Source organism: Myiozetetes cayanensis, unplaced genomic scaffold (assembly GCF_022539395.1).
Source record: "Myiozetetes cayanensis isolate MyiCay16 unplaced genomic scaffold, myiCay2020 scf6-25, whole genome shotgun sequence".
NCBI lineage: Eukaryota > Metazoa > Chordata > Aves > Passeriformes > Tyrannidae > Myiozetetes > Myiozetetes cayanensis.
In genome coordinates, this window is record NW_026087853.1 from 16,265,883 (window position 1) to 16,282,230 (window position 16,348).

At 39.0% G+C, this 16,348-nt stretch overlaps 1 protein-coding gene across 2 annotated transcripts in view; it reads left to right on the forward strand.

Moving 5' to 3' along the window:
- Window positions 1–1,159: 1,159 nt before the first annotated feature.
- GALC (galactosylceramidase) overlaps window positions 1,160–16,348 on the forward strand; it is a 32,941-nt gene continuing 17,752 nt past the window's right edge. Inside the window, exons 1-7 of one of the 2 annotated variants that reach the window (XM_050335822.1) lie at window positions 1,160–1,363; window positions 2,086–2,154; window positions 4,067–4,130; window positions 5,935–6,048; window positions 7,432–7,571; window positions 9,530–9,568; window positions 12,811–12,938. In XM_050335822.1, the coding sequence (XP_050191779.1) occupies window positions 1,196–1,363; window positions 2,086–2,154; window positions 4,067–4,130; window positions 5,935–6,048; window positions 7,432–7,571; window positions 9,530–9,568; window positions 12,811–12,938 (722 nt within the window). In that variant the 5' untranslated portion in view covers window positions 1,160–1,195. The remainder of the gene's footprint in view (window positions 1,364–2,085; window positions 2,155–4,066; window positions 4,131–5,934; window positions 6,049–7,431; window positions 7,572–9,529; window positions 9,569–12,810; window positions 12,939–16,348) is intronic. The other variant, XM_050335821.1, reaches the window with a different exon arrangement.

Below are 16,348 nucleotides of genomic sequence, written 5' to 3' on the forward strand. Positions count from 1 at the left end.
AACCTGGGCTTTTCCACAGCTCTTACACAATACCCCCAGGACATCCGCAACGGCATCTTCTGGTGCCTCATTCCTCCTTTGGGCACATGAAGCATCTCCTCTGTAACACAATCAGTACATTGAGAGCTCCCCATTAGGAATTTTGATAGGACAATTAAGCTGATGGCCAGTCTCCTGATTACTTTTCCTCTAAGCCGAATGCTTGTATGCTGGAGTCTGAGGGACCACCCTGGCTATCCCCACGGAAACTCTGGGCGTGTGGCACAATCTCAGCTGCTCACGCTTCGGTGCGGCTGCCCCACAGCGCACCCCTGATGGCGGAGAACAGAAAGGCTCCTTCAGCTCCTCTTATGTTAAACCCCACTTTCAGGATGCCTCTCTGGTGTCGTGTTGATGCAGCTGAGGCCAACTGGGATTCCCCAGGAAGGGCACAGGAAGGGCTGCGGGGCCGGGCCTCTGCGGGGCTGGCGCGGGCCCAGGGCCGCTCCCAGCCGCTTCCCCCGCGGCGATCAAAGGTCCTTCTCACAGCGCGCTAGAATGTGCTGCTTCAAAGCGCCGACTTGTGCCGACTCTTCAAAGGATTCGGTGGCAGCCCGAGAGGGGGGAAGAACCAGGAAACTGGCTCCGAGGTGCTGGCGAGGGCCTGGGAATGAAACGCACTGGGAAAGGCCATTCCTCACCCAGGACAAGTACCGAGCCTTGCAATAAGTCCCGAAAAGGAGGGTCACACGCTTCGTGAAAGAGTGGCAGCTGGGCTCTGCCCCGACCCGCGCCTGCTCACGCTGCACCGAAAACAATTCCCGGTGTGCTCCCAGATAAACCCCGCCTCGCCTCACAGCCACCGGCTTTCCCACACCCAAGATGGCTCCTCGATAGCTTCACTCGCCGCTCAATGCCCAGTTCCAGCGTGGCGGTGCGCGCCTCATCAGCCCCCGTTTGCCTTGCCCTTTGTCAAAATGGCAACTGTTGACTTCAGCAGGGGAGGGCTTGCCCGTAAAGCGTCTTCCCCTCCCTGCAGCTTTCCCTGGAGCAAGATGGCGGCGCGGGCGCTACGCCCCGCCCCTGGTGATGCAGGTCGGCGCGGTCACGTGCGGCGTGTTGCCGGGCAGTGCCGGGCGCTGCAGGGGCGGGGCGGGAGCGGAGCTGGAGCGGCTTCGGGGCTGGGACTGGAACTCACACTGAGACTGGGAGTGGGATGGGGTGCGCGGCTCTGCTGTGGGGTGCGATCCTGCTCGGCTGCAGCTGCGGCCCGGGACCACCCAGGGTCGGTGCCGCTCCGCTGCTGACGGCCACCTACGTGCTGGACGATGCGGACGGGCTGGGCAGGCAGTTCGACGGGATCGGGGCCGTGAGCGGCGGCGGGGTGAGCGGCGCCCCCGGGGCTGCGGTGCGGGCAGCGCTGGTGCCCTCCTCGGGGTGGCAGGGGACGGGGGCTGGGCATTCCGTCCCATGGGAATGTGTAGTGGCTTCGGCGGGGCCTGGGCCGGAGGGGATTCCGTGGGGGAGCCGTGAGGGCTGGGGGATGTGAGAGCTAAGCCAGGATGGGCTTTTCTGTAGAGGGTCTTCGTAGCTCCTCGTCTCTGCGTCTGAAAATGCTGGAAGAGCCAACAGTCGGTCGTCGTCTTTCCTGTGGTCCAGTCAGCAGAGCCGTGAAATCCCTGGAGTTTTTACTCAGTCGTGCACCTGCTGGGGTGCTTTCCTTGCCCTCCTGCCTGTGTGCCTCCTGTTGCCCTTGGTATATGGTGAACCAAAGCAGGGAGAGTTCAGTAGAGTGGGAGAAATGGTGCGGGGAGGAAGCTGCGTTTTCGTACCATAAGCCTGTGTGGTCTCTGTTTCTCTGTTCTCTGGACTCTCTTTGCAGTGAATTGCAGGTGACCAGAGTACAAGGCAATTGCAATCTACGAAACCAGAAATGCACAGTTGAAGGGTTAGAAACGCATTTCTGTAGGGGCTTAGCTGAGTTCCTGGTGCTGTAATTATTTTTGTAAGTTTATTAGCCATGTGAAGGTCTTAGACTGAAAATCTGGGATGTACTTAAGCATTTGAGTTAGGTTTTCATATTTTCATGTTTTCTTTCCATTTTAGGCCACATCTAGACTCCTGGTGAACTACCAAGAACCTTACCGCTCCCAGATTTTAGATTACCTGTTCAAGGTAAAGTTGGTTTCACTGCTACAGTAATGTGTAATTTCATGCAGAGTTTTTGATTGTGTAATGCTGGAACTCCAGTTGTAGTATATTCAATGCTACCTAAAATTAGACAAAATCCTATCTTATAAAGAATCTACTTTAATGTTGGTTGTTGCCAGAACCTTAAATTTTAGCTGCTGTTTTTGACAACCAGGATTTTGTTCAAGAGTCTGTTTCTTCAAATTACTATGAAAATTCCTTTCATGTTTTCAAAATATGTTTTAAAAATCCATTTTCAAAAATGTATTGAACATACATTGATCATCCATGTGGGCTAAATGAGAAATCATTTTTATAGCTAAAATTAGGGATTTAGCTGTTTGTAGTGATGACAGTAAGTGGGTCTTTGAGGCAGTTTTGATTTTTTGGGGTATAGATAGATTAACATAACATGAAAATGATTGTGCAGGCTGCATGATTTTAGTAGCATATCTATTCCAAACTAGTCTCAAGCATAACTGCAGTTACTCTAGAAGGTGTGTAAATGTCATTGGTGTGAAAGCTGCCTTAGTTAGCAAGTGTAACCCGTGCAGTTGCCCAACTTATTATAAGGCAAGATTATTGCACTGGACATTAATAGCTTGCTTTGCTTTTGGCACTGTAAATTACACTGCTGGAAGAGGATGTCATGTCACTTTCAAGTAATGCAATCCAGATGGCTGGAGGGGAATAATTTACTGTGTAGTTTAAAGAATTAAAGTGTAGAGTAAGGCATAATATGTGACTGGGTGATTAAACCCTATGATTTTTGGAGACTGAAGCTGTGTGTTACTAATACAAATTTTCTGAAGAAATCAATAGGCACATGGTAAAAGAAAATTTAGCTGAGAGATTATGATTTTCAAAGAATTTATGACACGTTCTTTCACCAAAGCCTCTTAAGGTCTCGTACCGTGGAGGGGGTATACCTTGCCTTATTCTCCTTACCTTTTAATGTCAGTCAATTTTCTTGATGGGCATGGGAGAATAAATGTGTTAGAAGTTTAAAATCAGAAATGTTGGGAAGAGAAATGGTATATTGGAAAGATGTGCTTTTTATTTCAAAGCAAATAAAAAAATCCAAAACTTGTAAGCCAAACAAACTACTATCTATGCAACTTATTTTTTAATCAAAATGCATTGTCTTACAACATTCTTTGAGATACCAGAATTATACTTGGGTAATTCCATGAAGGAGGTCAGTGGTTATTAAAATAATGATTAATTGTAACTTCTGGCTTGAGCTACTCTTAAGCCATTAATGACTGGAAGAACATACTAGGCAGTAGGGTCACCTATATGAGCTTGAATTTGATATTTGTCTCCACCAGTCAGATGCTAGGGGAGGGGGAGAGTCGATTAGGTGGCTACTTATTTTCCATTGTGGTGGGTTTTTTCCCTCGCTTGCCTTCCTGCATCTAGTTAGGAGATTATTTCTGACCGATATGTATATTCTGTCGCATAAGCAGGATAACCCTTTACGCTATAGAATAAATTATTTACAGAGACATTGACTTCAATAATTTGATTTTAAAGGGAAACAAATTTGACTTCTAATAACATTAAAATACTGTTGTGTTCCTCATGTAGCCCACATCGTACTTTAAGAGTGGTTCAGTATTTCCTTGAATATAACCAATTTAAAATCTGCACAGTTGTGGAGGTGTGTTGTTAACAGTGCAAGAGTGAATGAACCAATTAAAGACCAGTGTAATATTTACTCTGCTTGATTTTCTTTTGAAGCAGAACTCTGTGTATCTCTTATTGCATTTATAATGGATGTTTAAAAAAAAACCAACCCAATTTATTTTTAGCTACTCAAAATTTTATCCTTACTTAATGCATTTTTCTTGTTAACATCAGGATTCTGTTTGGTTTTCTGTTTCTTTTTTTCTAGCCTAATTTTGGTGCTTCTTTACATATTCTCAAAGTAGAGATTGGCGGTGATGGGCAGTCAACAGGTATGGATTTTACGTGAGGAGCGTTTAACTTCTTGTTTCAGTGTTGCTGTAAGTAACACGTCCTGCACACATCACTTTAGCTGAGGCGTGGAAATGCAGTCTATAGTTGTACTGAAGTTGCAAAAAAACAACGTGTCTGCTAACTTGTAAAGAGAGATTTATACTAACCTTATGGAGACAGTTCTCACTATCATGGTTAATAGGTTGTATTCTAGAGCAAATTAATTCTTCCCCCTCCCCCCAGCCCAGTAGCTTTCTGAATTGCAGAGCATTTCTGAAACACCAGTTTTGCAATACTTAAAAGCATGAAAATGCAAAGACAGCTGGTCAGAAGCAATGACATTTCTTTAGTTTAATGAGCTGCTACATTTCACTGGAGTGGCGCTAGCTGACAGTCGTTACTATTTTTTTTTCTTTTTTTTTGCCTGAGCAGAATTGCAAATAAAAATGTCTTGGTGTAATTTGTCTAGCTGATTACATTCACATATAGGAGAAGCTCTTTAATAACTGCTTGTAATCAGAAGCTGAGAAGCAGTGATGACAGCTCTTATCTTTCTTTTCTTTTCCTTTTTTTTATCTTTCCTCGAAGTAAGTCTGGCCACATCAAGAACAGACTTAAACTAGGCACAGTTAATAAACAGAAAGCAAAGAATCTGGTTTTGTGGCATGATATCTATATTTATTTGTAATGCCTGTGTTTGTATAATACTGGGTTTTTTTCTCTGGTTTACTTTCCTTTACTAAAATTATAATGATGAAAAGTACTATACTGGGTTTAAAAGCTCAGTATTTGTTAATGAGTTGCTGGTGAGAGGAGAGAGGAGTCATCTTCTAGCAGAAGTCTAAGTTTGGAATCTAATTATTCTGTGTCCCTGATAAATAGAACTTCCATATAGTCAAGTGTTAGTAAGGTAAAAATATCAATCCTATTTTCTACAATGAAATGTCCTGTTTAAGCAGACTTCATTAAAAAAAAGTCTCATTAAAAGAGGCCTCTGCATGTATTTTAGCATAAATAATTGTTGCAGTTGTGTACACAACTATAACTTTACTTTTGTGTGTAATGACTTCCCTTGCAACACCTGATTCTTTTGCACCTTTGTAGTTTGTTTACCTTTGCCTGAGGAAATTCAGTACATAGCGTTCAATTCCAGAAACTCTTCCTGCAGTCACTGAACACGATGGAAATGATAAACTACATCTTTTACTATAAAAATAAAACCTCCCTATTTCCTTTAATTGAAAAACTTCATTGTAGTTCCTTTCTTTTCTCTCTCTGGACTTGCCTTGCACAGAATAAACAAACTATAACCTTCTTTTTTTTTTTTTTTTTCTTTTGTTTAGAAATAAGCTGCTTGTTCAATTTTGTTTGTTTGTTTGTTTTTTGTTCCTCCTCATCTTAATGCCGTAACTTTCCTAGTGGTTGTTGGGACCAAGATACTCATGAATATAGATTTAGATATAGATTAGTGTTATCAATAGATTTAGATATAGATTAGTGTTATCATAGCTAGGAATAGAAAATACCCAATGGTTAACCACATCTGATGTTAAAAGCAGGTAGAGTCCCTTAAAAATATTAAATTTATGCTAAGTTTATATGCTAAGAACAGAGGGTGGCAAGTCTTGCATGTTCCCTCCCACTCTTCATTTTGCTGTGAAATTGCATACCAGAGAACTTGTGAACCATGTCGGAGATATGTACTTGCATACTATGGCAATGAGCAATACAGCAAACTTTGCCATGTGTAACAGCTTATGACACAGAGCATAATTGTGAACTACCTGTCTCCTTCCTTCCTAGATGGTACTGAACCCTCCCATATGCACTATGAAAATGATGAGAACTACTTCCGGGGCTATGAATGGTGGCTGATGAAAGAAGCTAAAAAGAGGAACCCCAATATTAAACTGATTGGTAAATTGCTTCATGCTTTAAGATTTAAATGCTTTTTTTATTCCCCTGACTAAATTACCCATCTCTCACACTTAATTAACATATTAATTTTAATGGGCAGATATTTTGATATTGCAGCAAAGTAGAATCTCTAATATTTATTAAGCTTGCCTTGATGCTTCACTTACCATGTTTTACTTTGTTACAGTAGCACAATATCCTTATGTTGGGCTACAAGAAGCATAGGGTAAAAAAAGTCAAATAATTTGCTTGTATCAAGTAACATTACTGCTTAGATTGTATCGCAGCAGTGAATGTAAATGATTTATCATGAGAGGTGAATTTCTGAGTAATAGAGTAAAAAAGTTGAGAGGGATAAAATAAAGCTATTGGAAGTATAAGTCTGTGAATCTTATACACACTTCATTCAATTATATGTTCTTATTACAAACTGATCACCCCCTCCCCATTCTAGTGGTTCCTGTCTGTTGTTGTGTTACATATGTAGTTGAGTTGTAAGAGGAGTTTCCTGTCTTCCTGTTTTGATCATGAGTTGTGCATGTGCTGTGACAACACATATGTGGAACCCTAGATTGTATTTTTGAAATACAAAATGTATTTCACTCAAAACAAGGTAAGAAATGTGTCGGTTAAAGAGGGTCTAATTCCCCTGGTCTTCCAGGGTTCAGGCCATATCCAGCCACAGAGCATGACTTGCTGCAGGATTTGTCAGTCAGGTTCTGTTAAGCTTACTATGTATGACTAAGTGACTATTAATAACAACCCTCTTCCCTCAGATCAAGCTCTCAACAAAGGAAGGAGGGTTTACCTTTAAATTGGCCTGTGGTATCTTGTACAAGTCAGCTGAAAACTTAGCAGCATCTGGTTAGGTTAATTTGTTGTTCTACCTTATTACAAGATCTGGGACGGAAATTCTTTTTCATGATGCTAATCTTCCTTCCTCTTTTATGATCCGATCATCACTTCTGAAATTCATATACAGGAGATTAACAACTTTTTATGTTCAGTATTGGTTCTTTGTCTTAAACTTTGTAAATTTTTATCCTAAAATTTTTGGATTTTTAAACCTGTTAGAGCTAATACCATACAATTTAAGGATTTTATGTAGTCAGTCTAGTTGTTCTTTAGTAATGATGGTTTTCTAGCTCAAAACTACCCAAACAGCTGTTAATATGTTTGATCATGATTCATATTAGAGCGTACTCTCCAGTTAAATAAGTTATGTTTTATTCATTAAATAAGTTATGTTCCAATTATTCACTGGAAGTAAGTGAATTTGAAGTGTGTGCCTCCTTTTAGGTAAATTACAGCTTGCTATTGAAACTTACTGAGTAATTTAGACCAATCACTTACCTTATTCATTTGTTTTTCTTCTCTTTCCAGGATTACCTTGGACATTTCCAAGATGGATAGGGAAGGGTGAAAACTGGCCCTATGACTATCCAGATGTCACTGCTTACTATATTGTTTCTTGGATATTAGGAGCAAAACAGTATCACGATTTGGACATTGATTATATAGGGGTCAGTAATGCAAAACCTGTATATTTTATCTATCTTCATTCCCAAGACCTTGGTCTTGTCTCTCTCTTTGTTGATTATTGGAGGAGGAGGATGGAAAGAGATTTTTTATTTTTTACTTTTAATTGCAGTTTTGGCTTGTTCTGTTGCCAGGGAAAGGCAGAAGTTATGTTAGTTTACAGTCATTCTGCAGTGATGGCTGTTAAAGCAGGACCAGTGTCAAGTTGCTCCTGCCTTCCCAGTTCTAGAAAAAAGTTACCAGAGAATTTGAGTGTTCTGAAATCTTTTCCTTTTCTCCCTTGCTTTTTCTGCTTGGGTTTCAGCAGTTACCAGCTAACAAAAAGCATTAGTTAAGACAGTTTGTGCAAGTCAGCTAACATGACTTCTTAGCATTAAATATGGTTGTTATTTTGCAGAAGAGCAATCCCCTGCAACTTCTTCCATTTTTACCTGCATTATTTACAGTAAAGATACATGTGTTACAGTACATTGTAACTGCTGTATTGTGCTACAGTGCAATATATGGAAGTAGTAAATGAATATTTAAGAAAAAACATCATAATTTGGAGATGAGAAAGAGAAGCAGACAATCTGGAAAAACACTTTTCAAGTTCATTATTTGACCAAGGAAGTGTGTGGCTAGGATTCGTTTAAAATCAGTCCTGTACTTACTGAACACTTATTTTGGACTTTGAAGTGTTTTTATATAAGACAGTTTAACAGCAGAAAAGCTGAAAATCACTTCAGTAGTCCAGAACAAAGCTGCTAAAACTGTTCCCATCCCTCAAAAGAGGTCTGACCTTTCTGCAGTAACGGGCAGGTGTACCTCATGTATGTGTCTTCTGGAATGCATGCCCCTTGGTGTTCCTCACTTGTTTCAGCTGGGTCAGTCTTGCACTGTGGGTAACACAGTGATGCTTCAGCAATTCAGTTGTGGAGAGAGGGAGAACAAACTACTGTTACATTTTTTTTGCCCTGTGTTCTTGGACTAGAAGGTAAGTTCTGCACTTCATATATTTCAGCAATGCTCAGCTTCTGTTTTGTTACTTCACGGTAATTGGTCTTCTGAAGAATTGGCCTTCTTTCCTTCAAAGAAGAGGGAATTTCTGCTTCTATGGGCAGTGTGGTGACACTGCATAGCTGCATATTGTTTAATTTCTTTGTGGGTATAATCTGAAATACATGAAATGAGTGAGATTTGTGAAGGCTCAGAAACTGTCAGAACAATTTTAATGCTGTTATGATTTTACATTGTTAACCTTTACCAGTGTCTTTGTTTATAGCACTTGTTCTATATTGCTATTTATTTTATGATGAGATGAGCCTTTCAGTAAGTAACTTTTTGACTGGCTCATTTCTGAAGTCACGTTAGCATTTATTGAAAGATCTGGAAATACCAAAATGAGTTGGGTTTATCCCATCTGCAGGATACTGCTTGTCTGTTTTCTTAAACTATGGTCAATCTCTTTTGTGTTTGAGTTTGGATGTAATCCTGTATAAATTAGAAAGAGCTGTAATCTTCATTGAATTGTTCAATATGTGACTTACTCTCACTCTCCTATGTCATTGTATTGCAACAGGACCCATTCATTAGGTCACACTTTGAAGCCACAGTGTCTCGATGATTCCTATCAAACTGTACACCAGTTGGTAACAGTGTTGTGTGTAACACTGCTGCCATTGTAGAGCTCAAGCAGCTCTAGCACTCTTTTCAGCAAGAAGGCAGTCAGTTGACCTTACAGAAAGATAAAATCCCAGCTTTTATGAACTTCCATACAGAATTTTCCCCTGAAAAGCTGATAACAAAAACAACCAGAGCACTTTCCTCTAGCACACCAGAAACATGAAGTTGATTAATGGAATGTATAATCTCACATATGTATATATATATATAAAAAATCTTCCATTATGTATTGACATATCCTGATTTTTCTAAATGGATTTTTACTTTTCCTTTATAGATATGGAATGAAAGGGCATTTAATAGCAAATACATTAAGGTATGTATTTTTTTCTTATTTTTGTAAAGTGAAATGCTTGTCTTATGCAAACAATTAGCTTTTCTGAATTTGCCTAGTAAAGGGACCCTAATTCTGCAACTACTTCACTTACTGAACTCTGTTTCTTGTAGTTGCACACATGGAATGCTAAAATGATCAGATCTCTAGGTTGTTTATTTTATGTGTCTACAACTGTTATTTTGAACATAAAGCGTGTCAGTGTATGCTAAATGTTAAGGACTTTTACATTTTAATGAACACTTCAGTTGATGCTACTGAAATCATACAAATTTGTGTCATACCAGCTTGGATATAGCTAGAAGTCCAAGATCTAGAATTACTTGAAATTCTGTAGTAAAGTTCTAAGGTTATAGTGCCTTAAATACTGCTATAAATCTCCAGGTTCTTATTTTGTGGAATACATAGTAAATGCCCTGTGTTTTTAGCTGTGCAAAATTCAGTACCTTTTGTTCTAAAAGGTTGGAGGAACACAATATTACACATAACCAGTCTAGAGTCTCTAATATTTCACACTGCTGAATGCCCCTGCTGTCCCCTGCCGTGCTTTGAAAACTCTTTTCTATTTGTTACGTTATCTTGCAGTGAAATCATAAGTACAGGCTTCTGCTTTCTTCCTTCCCTTGTTGTTTCTTCGAGGCTAAGAAGCAGTAGAATTTCCTCTTCTTAAAAACAAATAAGAGTTATAGAATGGCTTGACTTGGAAATGACCTTAAAGATCATCTGGTTCCAACCCCCCTGCCATGGGAAGGAACACTTTCCACTAGACCATGTTGCTGAAAACCCCGTCCAACCTCGCCTTGAACACTTCCAGGGATGGAACATCCACCACTTCTCTGGGAAACCTGTTCCAGTGCCTCACCACACTTAAAGAATTTCTTCCTTATACCTAATCTAAAACCTGCCCTCTGTTTCAGTTTGAAGCCATCCCCCCTTGTTCTATTGCTACATGCTCTTGTAAAAAAGTCCCTCTCCATCTTTCCTGTAGGCTCCCTTCAGGTACTGGAGCCTTCTCTTTTCCAGGCTGAACAATCCCAACTCTGTCGTGTCATCTGGAGGCTTTCTCTTCTGTCTTGGCTTCCTAGTGTGGGGAGAAGGAATGTGGAGAACAAGCTGTGGAGTCGAGGTGCAGCATTCTGTTAGCTTTTGGAATGCTGTTGAATTGAGCTTTTGGCTTCTAGAGCTTAAAATTTACTTTAACATTTATTCTTAAAATCACCCAAATATTTACTGAAAAATTTTGGCCTTTCCTTCATTGTATGTTAACTGATAAAAGTTGAGGTTTTTTTTTGACACCTGTTTTACCATTCATTCTCTTACAGTGTCATGTGGCACCTGTTCTCTAATCAGCATGATAATTCTATTTGCAATTAGCCATTTTGAAAAAGGTCAATTTACTGAAGTGTGCTGCTGCACATCAAACATTTTCTGTAAGGTCTGCTAAATACGTGACAGATAAGCTCTTAGTTATCTTAATTGTAAGAAGGTATTTTAGTTACTTCATCCACTCAGGCATTAGTTATGTTTCTTATTAAGTAGAAAAAAAAAAGAAAAAAGAAATGAGGATTCTAATGCTTATAAATTCTTGTTCAGGAAGATCCTGTTCCTCCAATTATATCTTTAAATACTGCCATCTTTAATCCTAAAATTTAAGGAGTGATCTGTACATAAACGTCAGTACTGGGTGTGGGGGAACCGTTCTGCATATGTGATCATGGAGTGCATTTTGAGTGTCTGCAATTCAATGTCTTTGCTACTTATCTTTCAGCCTGGAAGTTCTGCAACTGTTCCAGTCATTTTGTTCTTCTGAATTATCTCTATGGTTAGGCAATATTTCCCAATGTCTAGCTAGCGAGAAAGATTTAAATTGTGAAGACCTTCTAGCATTGTGAATTTTTCTTCTGGTAAACTTTGAGTTTCAAAGGTTTCAAACAGCTGAACAAAATTTCATTGCTACTTCTCTTCTTAATCAGTTTTATGTCCTTTAGACCTAGGCTTTTATTGTCATCAGCACTTGGACTTTGATTTCTGTCCTTACTTGATTATATGAAAAACGGAGATGCTCCCTATTCTTCACATTGCTAGAGGGCTATTATGAAAAGCTGTTTAAGGATTCATGCTTACTTATCTTTGAATGGCTGGAAAAATCTTTCTTATGCATGCATGTTTGCACATAGCACATAGTGCATCATTCCTTTATATGTAAGATTGAAAAGAACATTTTAGAATGTGGACTGATGTGGTTTTTTTTCAGATGCAACTGTATGTGCAAGTTGCTGAAAATACTTTTTTTTTTTTCTTCTTAATTGAGTCTTCAGATAAAAGATGGTATATTTTGCATGGGTATGCTTTATCTAAGGAATTCTACAGACAAATGTGGGAGGTTTATCATCTTTAACAATGAAATAGTAAGGAGAAGCTGTGAAGACAGAATAGGAATTCTTTTCTGCTGGCATATGTGAATTCTAAGTTGGTTGTCCATCAATTTTGTTATAAATATGCAATTCCAATTTTATTCATTATGTTCCCAAAAGTTAGTGAGACGAACCAAGTAGTGAGTAAACTTAAATATCAAACACTTAACATATCAAGAATTTTTTTTTCTTCAACAAAATGGGCTGTGAGAAGAATGTTTAGATGCTCTTCACTTGAACAGGACAGGTGTTAGGCAAAGATTTTTTGTTCCTATAGAGAACTGCATGGTTGCAAGGTCTTTTCTATTTTGAAACTTCAGTCTCTGTTTTCACGTTATACTTTTTTGGAGATCAGATTGACTTTCGCTTCTTTCACTTTTGGAGGTATGTCCACTGCCACATTCCAGCCAGTCATTATTTTTAGATCAACTTAATGTGACTGACTTTATGATAAATCCATTACTTTTGTGTACTGAATTGCATGCATGCAATGGAGTCAGTATGTTGAGAGTCTCCAAGTCGAGTATATGTATGCACATGGGGTGTCAAAAGTAATCCAAGTGATAAGAAGCTCCTTTTTATGTAATGACTGTCTGAATACCATAGACAACCCTTCAGCTTTAAAAATATTTACCATTAACTTCGTCTTAGTTGTCATTTGAGAAGTGAGAACTTTTCTTATCCATCTTGGTCTGAAGACAAATACTTCCACTGATGACTCCTACAGTTCTTAAATTGTTTTCAGTCTTAAATTTTCATGTTGCCTCACTGATGAAGGCTGTACTTTAAGTGGTGTTGTCTGTTACTAAGGTACTTCGACATTCTTTGGACAGACTGGGTCTAAGGAACATTGGCATCATCGCTGCGGATGGAGATTGGAACATTTCAAAGGAGATGATAGTTGATCCCTATCTTAATGATGCTATTGAGGTAGTCGGGTAAGTGTGGGTGAAAGGAGGAATTTTAAACATTGCTTATTGCTTCCTCTCTTTAAGTAAGTTTTCGTCTCCATTTTCAAGAGTCATATATTCTTACTTCATAATTCCTAGCCGTTCCCATTTTTTTCATCATCATGTACAGTGGTGATGGATTATTCATTCTTATCTTCCTCTCTTTCAGTTTAGTGCATGTGCAAGCTGACCTTACCACTCTTCCATTATTTCTTTTAAGTATCAATGTAGGAGCTATGTTTTAGGCTTCTTAGCACTAGGGAATGACAGGAAACTTCTTACTAATCTGCATGTGCATTTTCAAAGCTAGAACAACTTTAGGACTGAATTCTTGGTCTGCAATTGGTTTTAATTTCAGATGAACTTGAACTTTTACAGTGGGACTTATCACCCTGGGACTTGTTGTGCTTGTGGTATTCCCTGGTATATGCTTCTGATTTTTCTGGTCATATCCTAAATCTAGAATTTTCTGTTTTGTTGCTTATATCTGATAACAGAATATTAGAAGTGCACACACAGGCAGTAAAATAGAAGTAAAAAAACCCATCCAGACTTCGTAAACTAATAGAGCCTACCTCAATTTTGACAGCTAGGAGTGTCCACTGTTGCAGTTTCAGCAAATATCAACTCGATTGTTTTCCTTTGCTCTTGTTCCATGATACAGTTTCTTACTACCTTGCTTCTGTCAACTGGCTTGATACTGCTGCTCTTGCTTTCTCTGTAATCTCTGGTTTCTCAAAACTATAAATAGTTTTTTAAAAATTACAGCATGTTCCAAGTGGAAATGACCTATATCTATATAAATTACTCACTTGTGTTACATTTGTTAACTTATCTTTGTTGTTAACCTTATTGTGATAAAAACATTTTTGTGGTCACTAGTGTACCCGTTATCCTCTGTGTGTAAGGAAGTGTGATATGCTCATCGTTGTTTAAATTAATGCATGGTTCAAGGGTTATAGTCAGTTAAGCAGGGACTTTTTATAAAGAAACTGCTTTCATATGTGTTGAGCTTGTAAACACCGATCACCTGGAAGTGACTGCCGATGAAATACAAATTATAATGTCAGCATTGAGTAACTCCTTTGTTTTAATAATTTAGAACTTTCCCAGGTTAGGCAAGACTTGCACCTCAGCAAGTTATAGTGCATTAGGAAATGTTTTAGTAATGATTTCCATGCCAATACAACTTGCAGAATGAATGCTCTGTGTGTGGTTCTTATTTCTTTAAGAGCTTGACAAAATCAAGGCTAGAAGTACCTGTTATTGCTTGTGCCTTTAGAACCACAGATGTGTTTTAGTTGTTCTTTAAGAGGGAAGTTCTTTTTGTAAGAGGTTTTTCTTGAATGTCATAGAGGTTTTTCCCCAGCTGCCCCTGCCACCGCTGATCACAGAAAAGGAACAGTTAGATTTTCCTGTGCAGTGGTGTTATCTGTCGAGAAATTAAGGGTAGTACAAAACGAGAACACCATGTTTCTCAGCCAGTGCTGACTTTAAGATACCTGCTATCAGAGTTCTTGCTGACCTAGTGAAAGATAATAGTATTTAGGCATCTGTCCTTCAAATGCTAAGGTTCATGAAGTTGCTAGAAGTCAACTGTATCTGTATGTCTGTTAGATAACCATGTCTAGTTGGTGCAAAATCTGCTAGTCAGTCTGTTTTCCTAAATAACCTAAATTCTTTCCTCAGAAATCCTTTTCTGTATATTCTTTTGTAATCTCTTTGCAGTTATAACCTCTCAGTGACTTTTTCTTAGTTCTTTTTAGTGTGGAATGGAGACCTCAGTTTAAATTTATATTGTTTTATTTAGAAATTATCAAGATAATTGAAGGGATTGCTTTGGCATTCATCCACAAAAAGGAGCTGTCCTTTCCCTCTCTTAGTGTTTCATTTAATTTTCAGTTTTCCTTTCTGTTCTGATTTTGCATCAGGTAACTTTTGCCTTGATACCATTGCTCCCCGTGGACCTTTATCTCTGCCTAAAATACCATTTGTAGTCTGAAGGATATCTAAGGTAGATTTAAGGTAAATGGGATGTGGGGAGAATCAGAAGGGTGGAAGTGAGAAGTCATGAGTAAAGTTAGACAGCTTAACAGCAAAAGCTTTGTCTGCAGGGAAAGCAAAATGTAAACTTCCAGAGTTTTATTAAAAATATCAATTGGGATTGTTCATAATATAAGCCAGTAATCTGCTCCCTGAGTGCACTTTTCTATCTACCAGGGTTGAAGGCTTTGCTGACGTCAAGGTATATGACATCCACTGATTTCACTTTGCCCACACAGGTGATCATCTTGTTGTAGGAAGCAAGCATCTTTGTCAGACATGATTTGCCCTTGGTAAATCCATGCTGCTGTTCCCAGTTATACTCCTACCCGTCTAGGGCTTTGACATGGCTTCCAGGAAGACTTGCTCTGTGACCTTCCTGGGGACTGTAGTTTTTGATGGCACTGTAGTTTTTCAGATCCTCCTTCTTGAAGATGGACATTAAAACTGTTTGTCTCTAGTCATCAGGAACTTCCCTTAATTGTTTAATAGGTTACCCTTTTTATGTATAAGTCTGTAAACCAAATACTGCCTTATTCTAAAGAAAGATGTAATGAAAAGTACAACACATAAGTATGCTGCTAGTAATGTTATTAATAGTAACATCATGTTCAGCTGAAGTAATTAAAACTTTGGGGGTGGAAATCTTGATGTTTCAGGCTGCTGCCAGACTGCACGTAGTTCATATTCTGATATGTGGAAGAAAAATCTTGCAGCACTGCTTTCTGCAGATAGTGTGCCCTGTAACAGAAGATTATATCTGGTAGAAATACACAGAATAATTTGAAGATAGTTGGGCATTTGATGTTGCATCAATTTACAAGTACAGCAAACGCTGTTGAGGGGACCTCTACACTACAAGAAACTATATCATTAGACTTGACATTTTAGATTTGTTTCATTGACTTCAAAGGTCTTAAAATGTCTGTAGAGAAGTGAACGGTAGTTGCAATTTTAAAGCTTGAAATACAACACAGTTGAGTAATAAGGTGTGCATGTATCTGGGGTTTTTCATGTTTCTTTCGTTGCTTGTGTTTAGGGAGAGCTCAGCTCATTTCTGTTGTTTCACTGTTAAACTGTAATAGCTGATTAGCAGGGAAAATAGGGGGAATCAACTCATGTTCTTAATTAGTTGTTTACTGTGTTTTTGGAAGGTTTATACATTGTAATTCAGTTGCCCTGTATGGGGTCCTTGTAGCTTAACCATCAGCATTGTAACATCAGTGGCTGATCTACCAATAGAGTATCTTGCATGAAATGTGATATCATTTGTATTATCTGTGGTTTTGTGTCTGTGAGAAAGGAAGAACCCAATGCTTTTAATTTTTCCGTTTGTTATGTACTTGGGGGTTTGG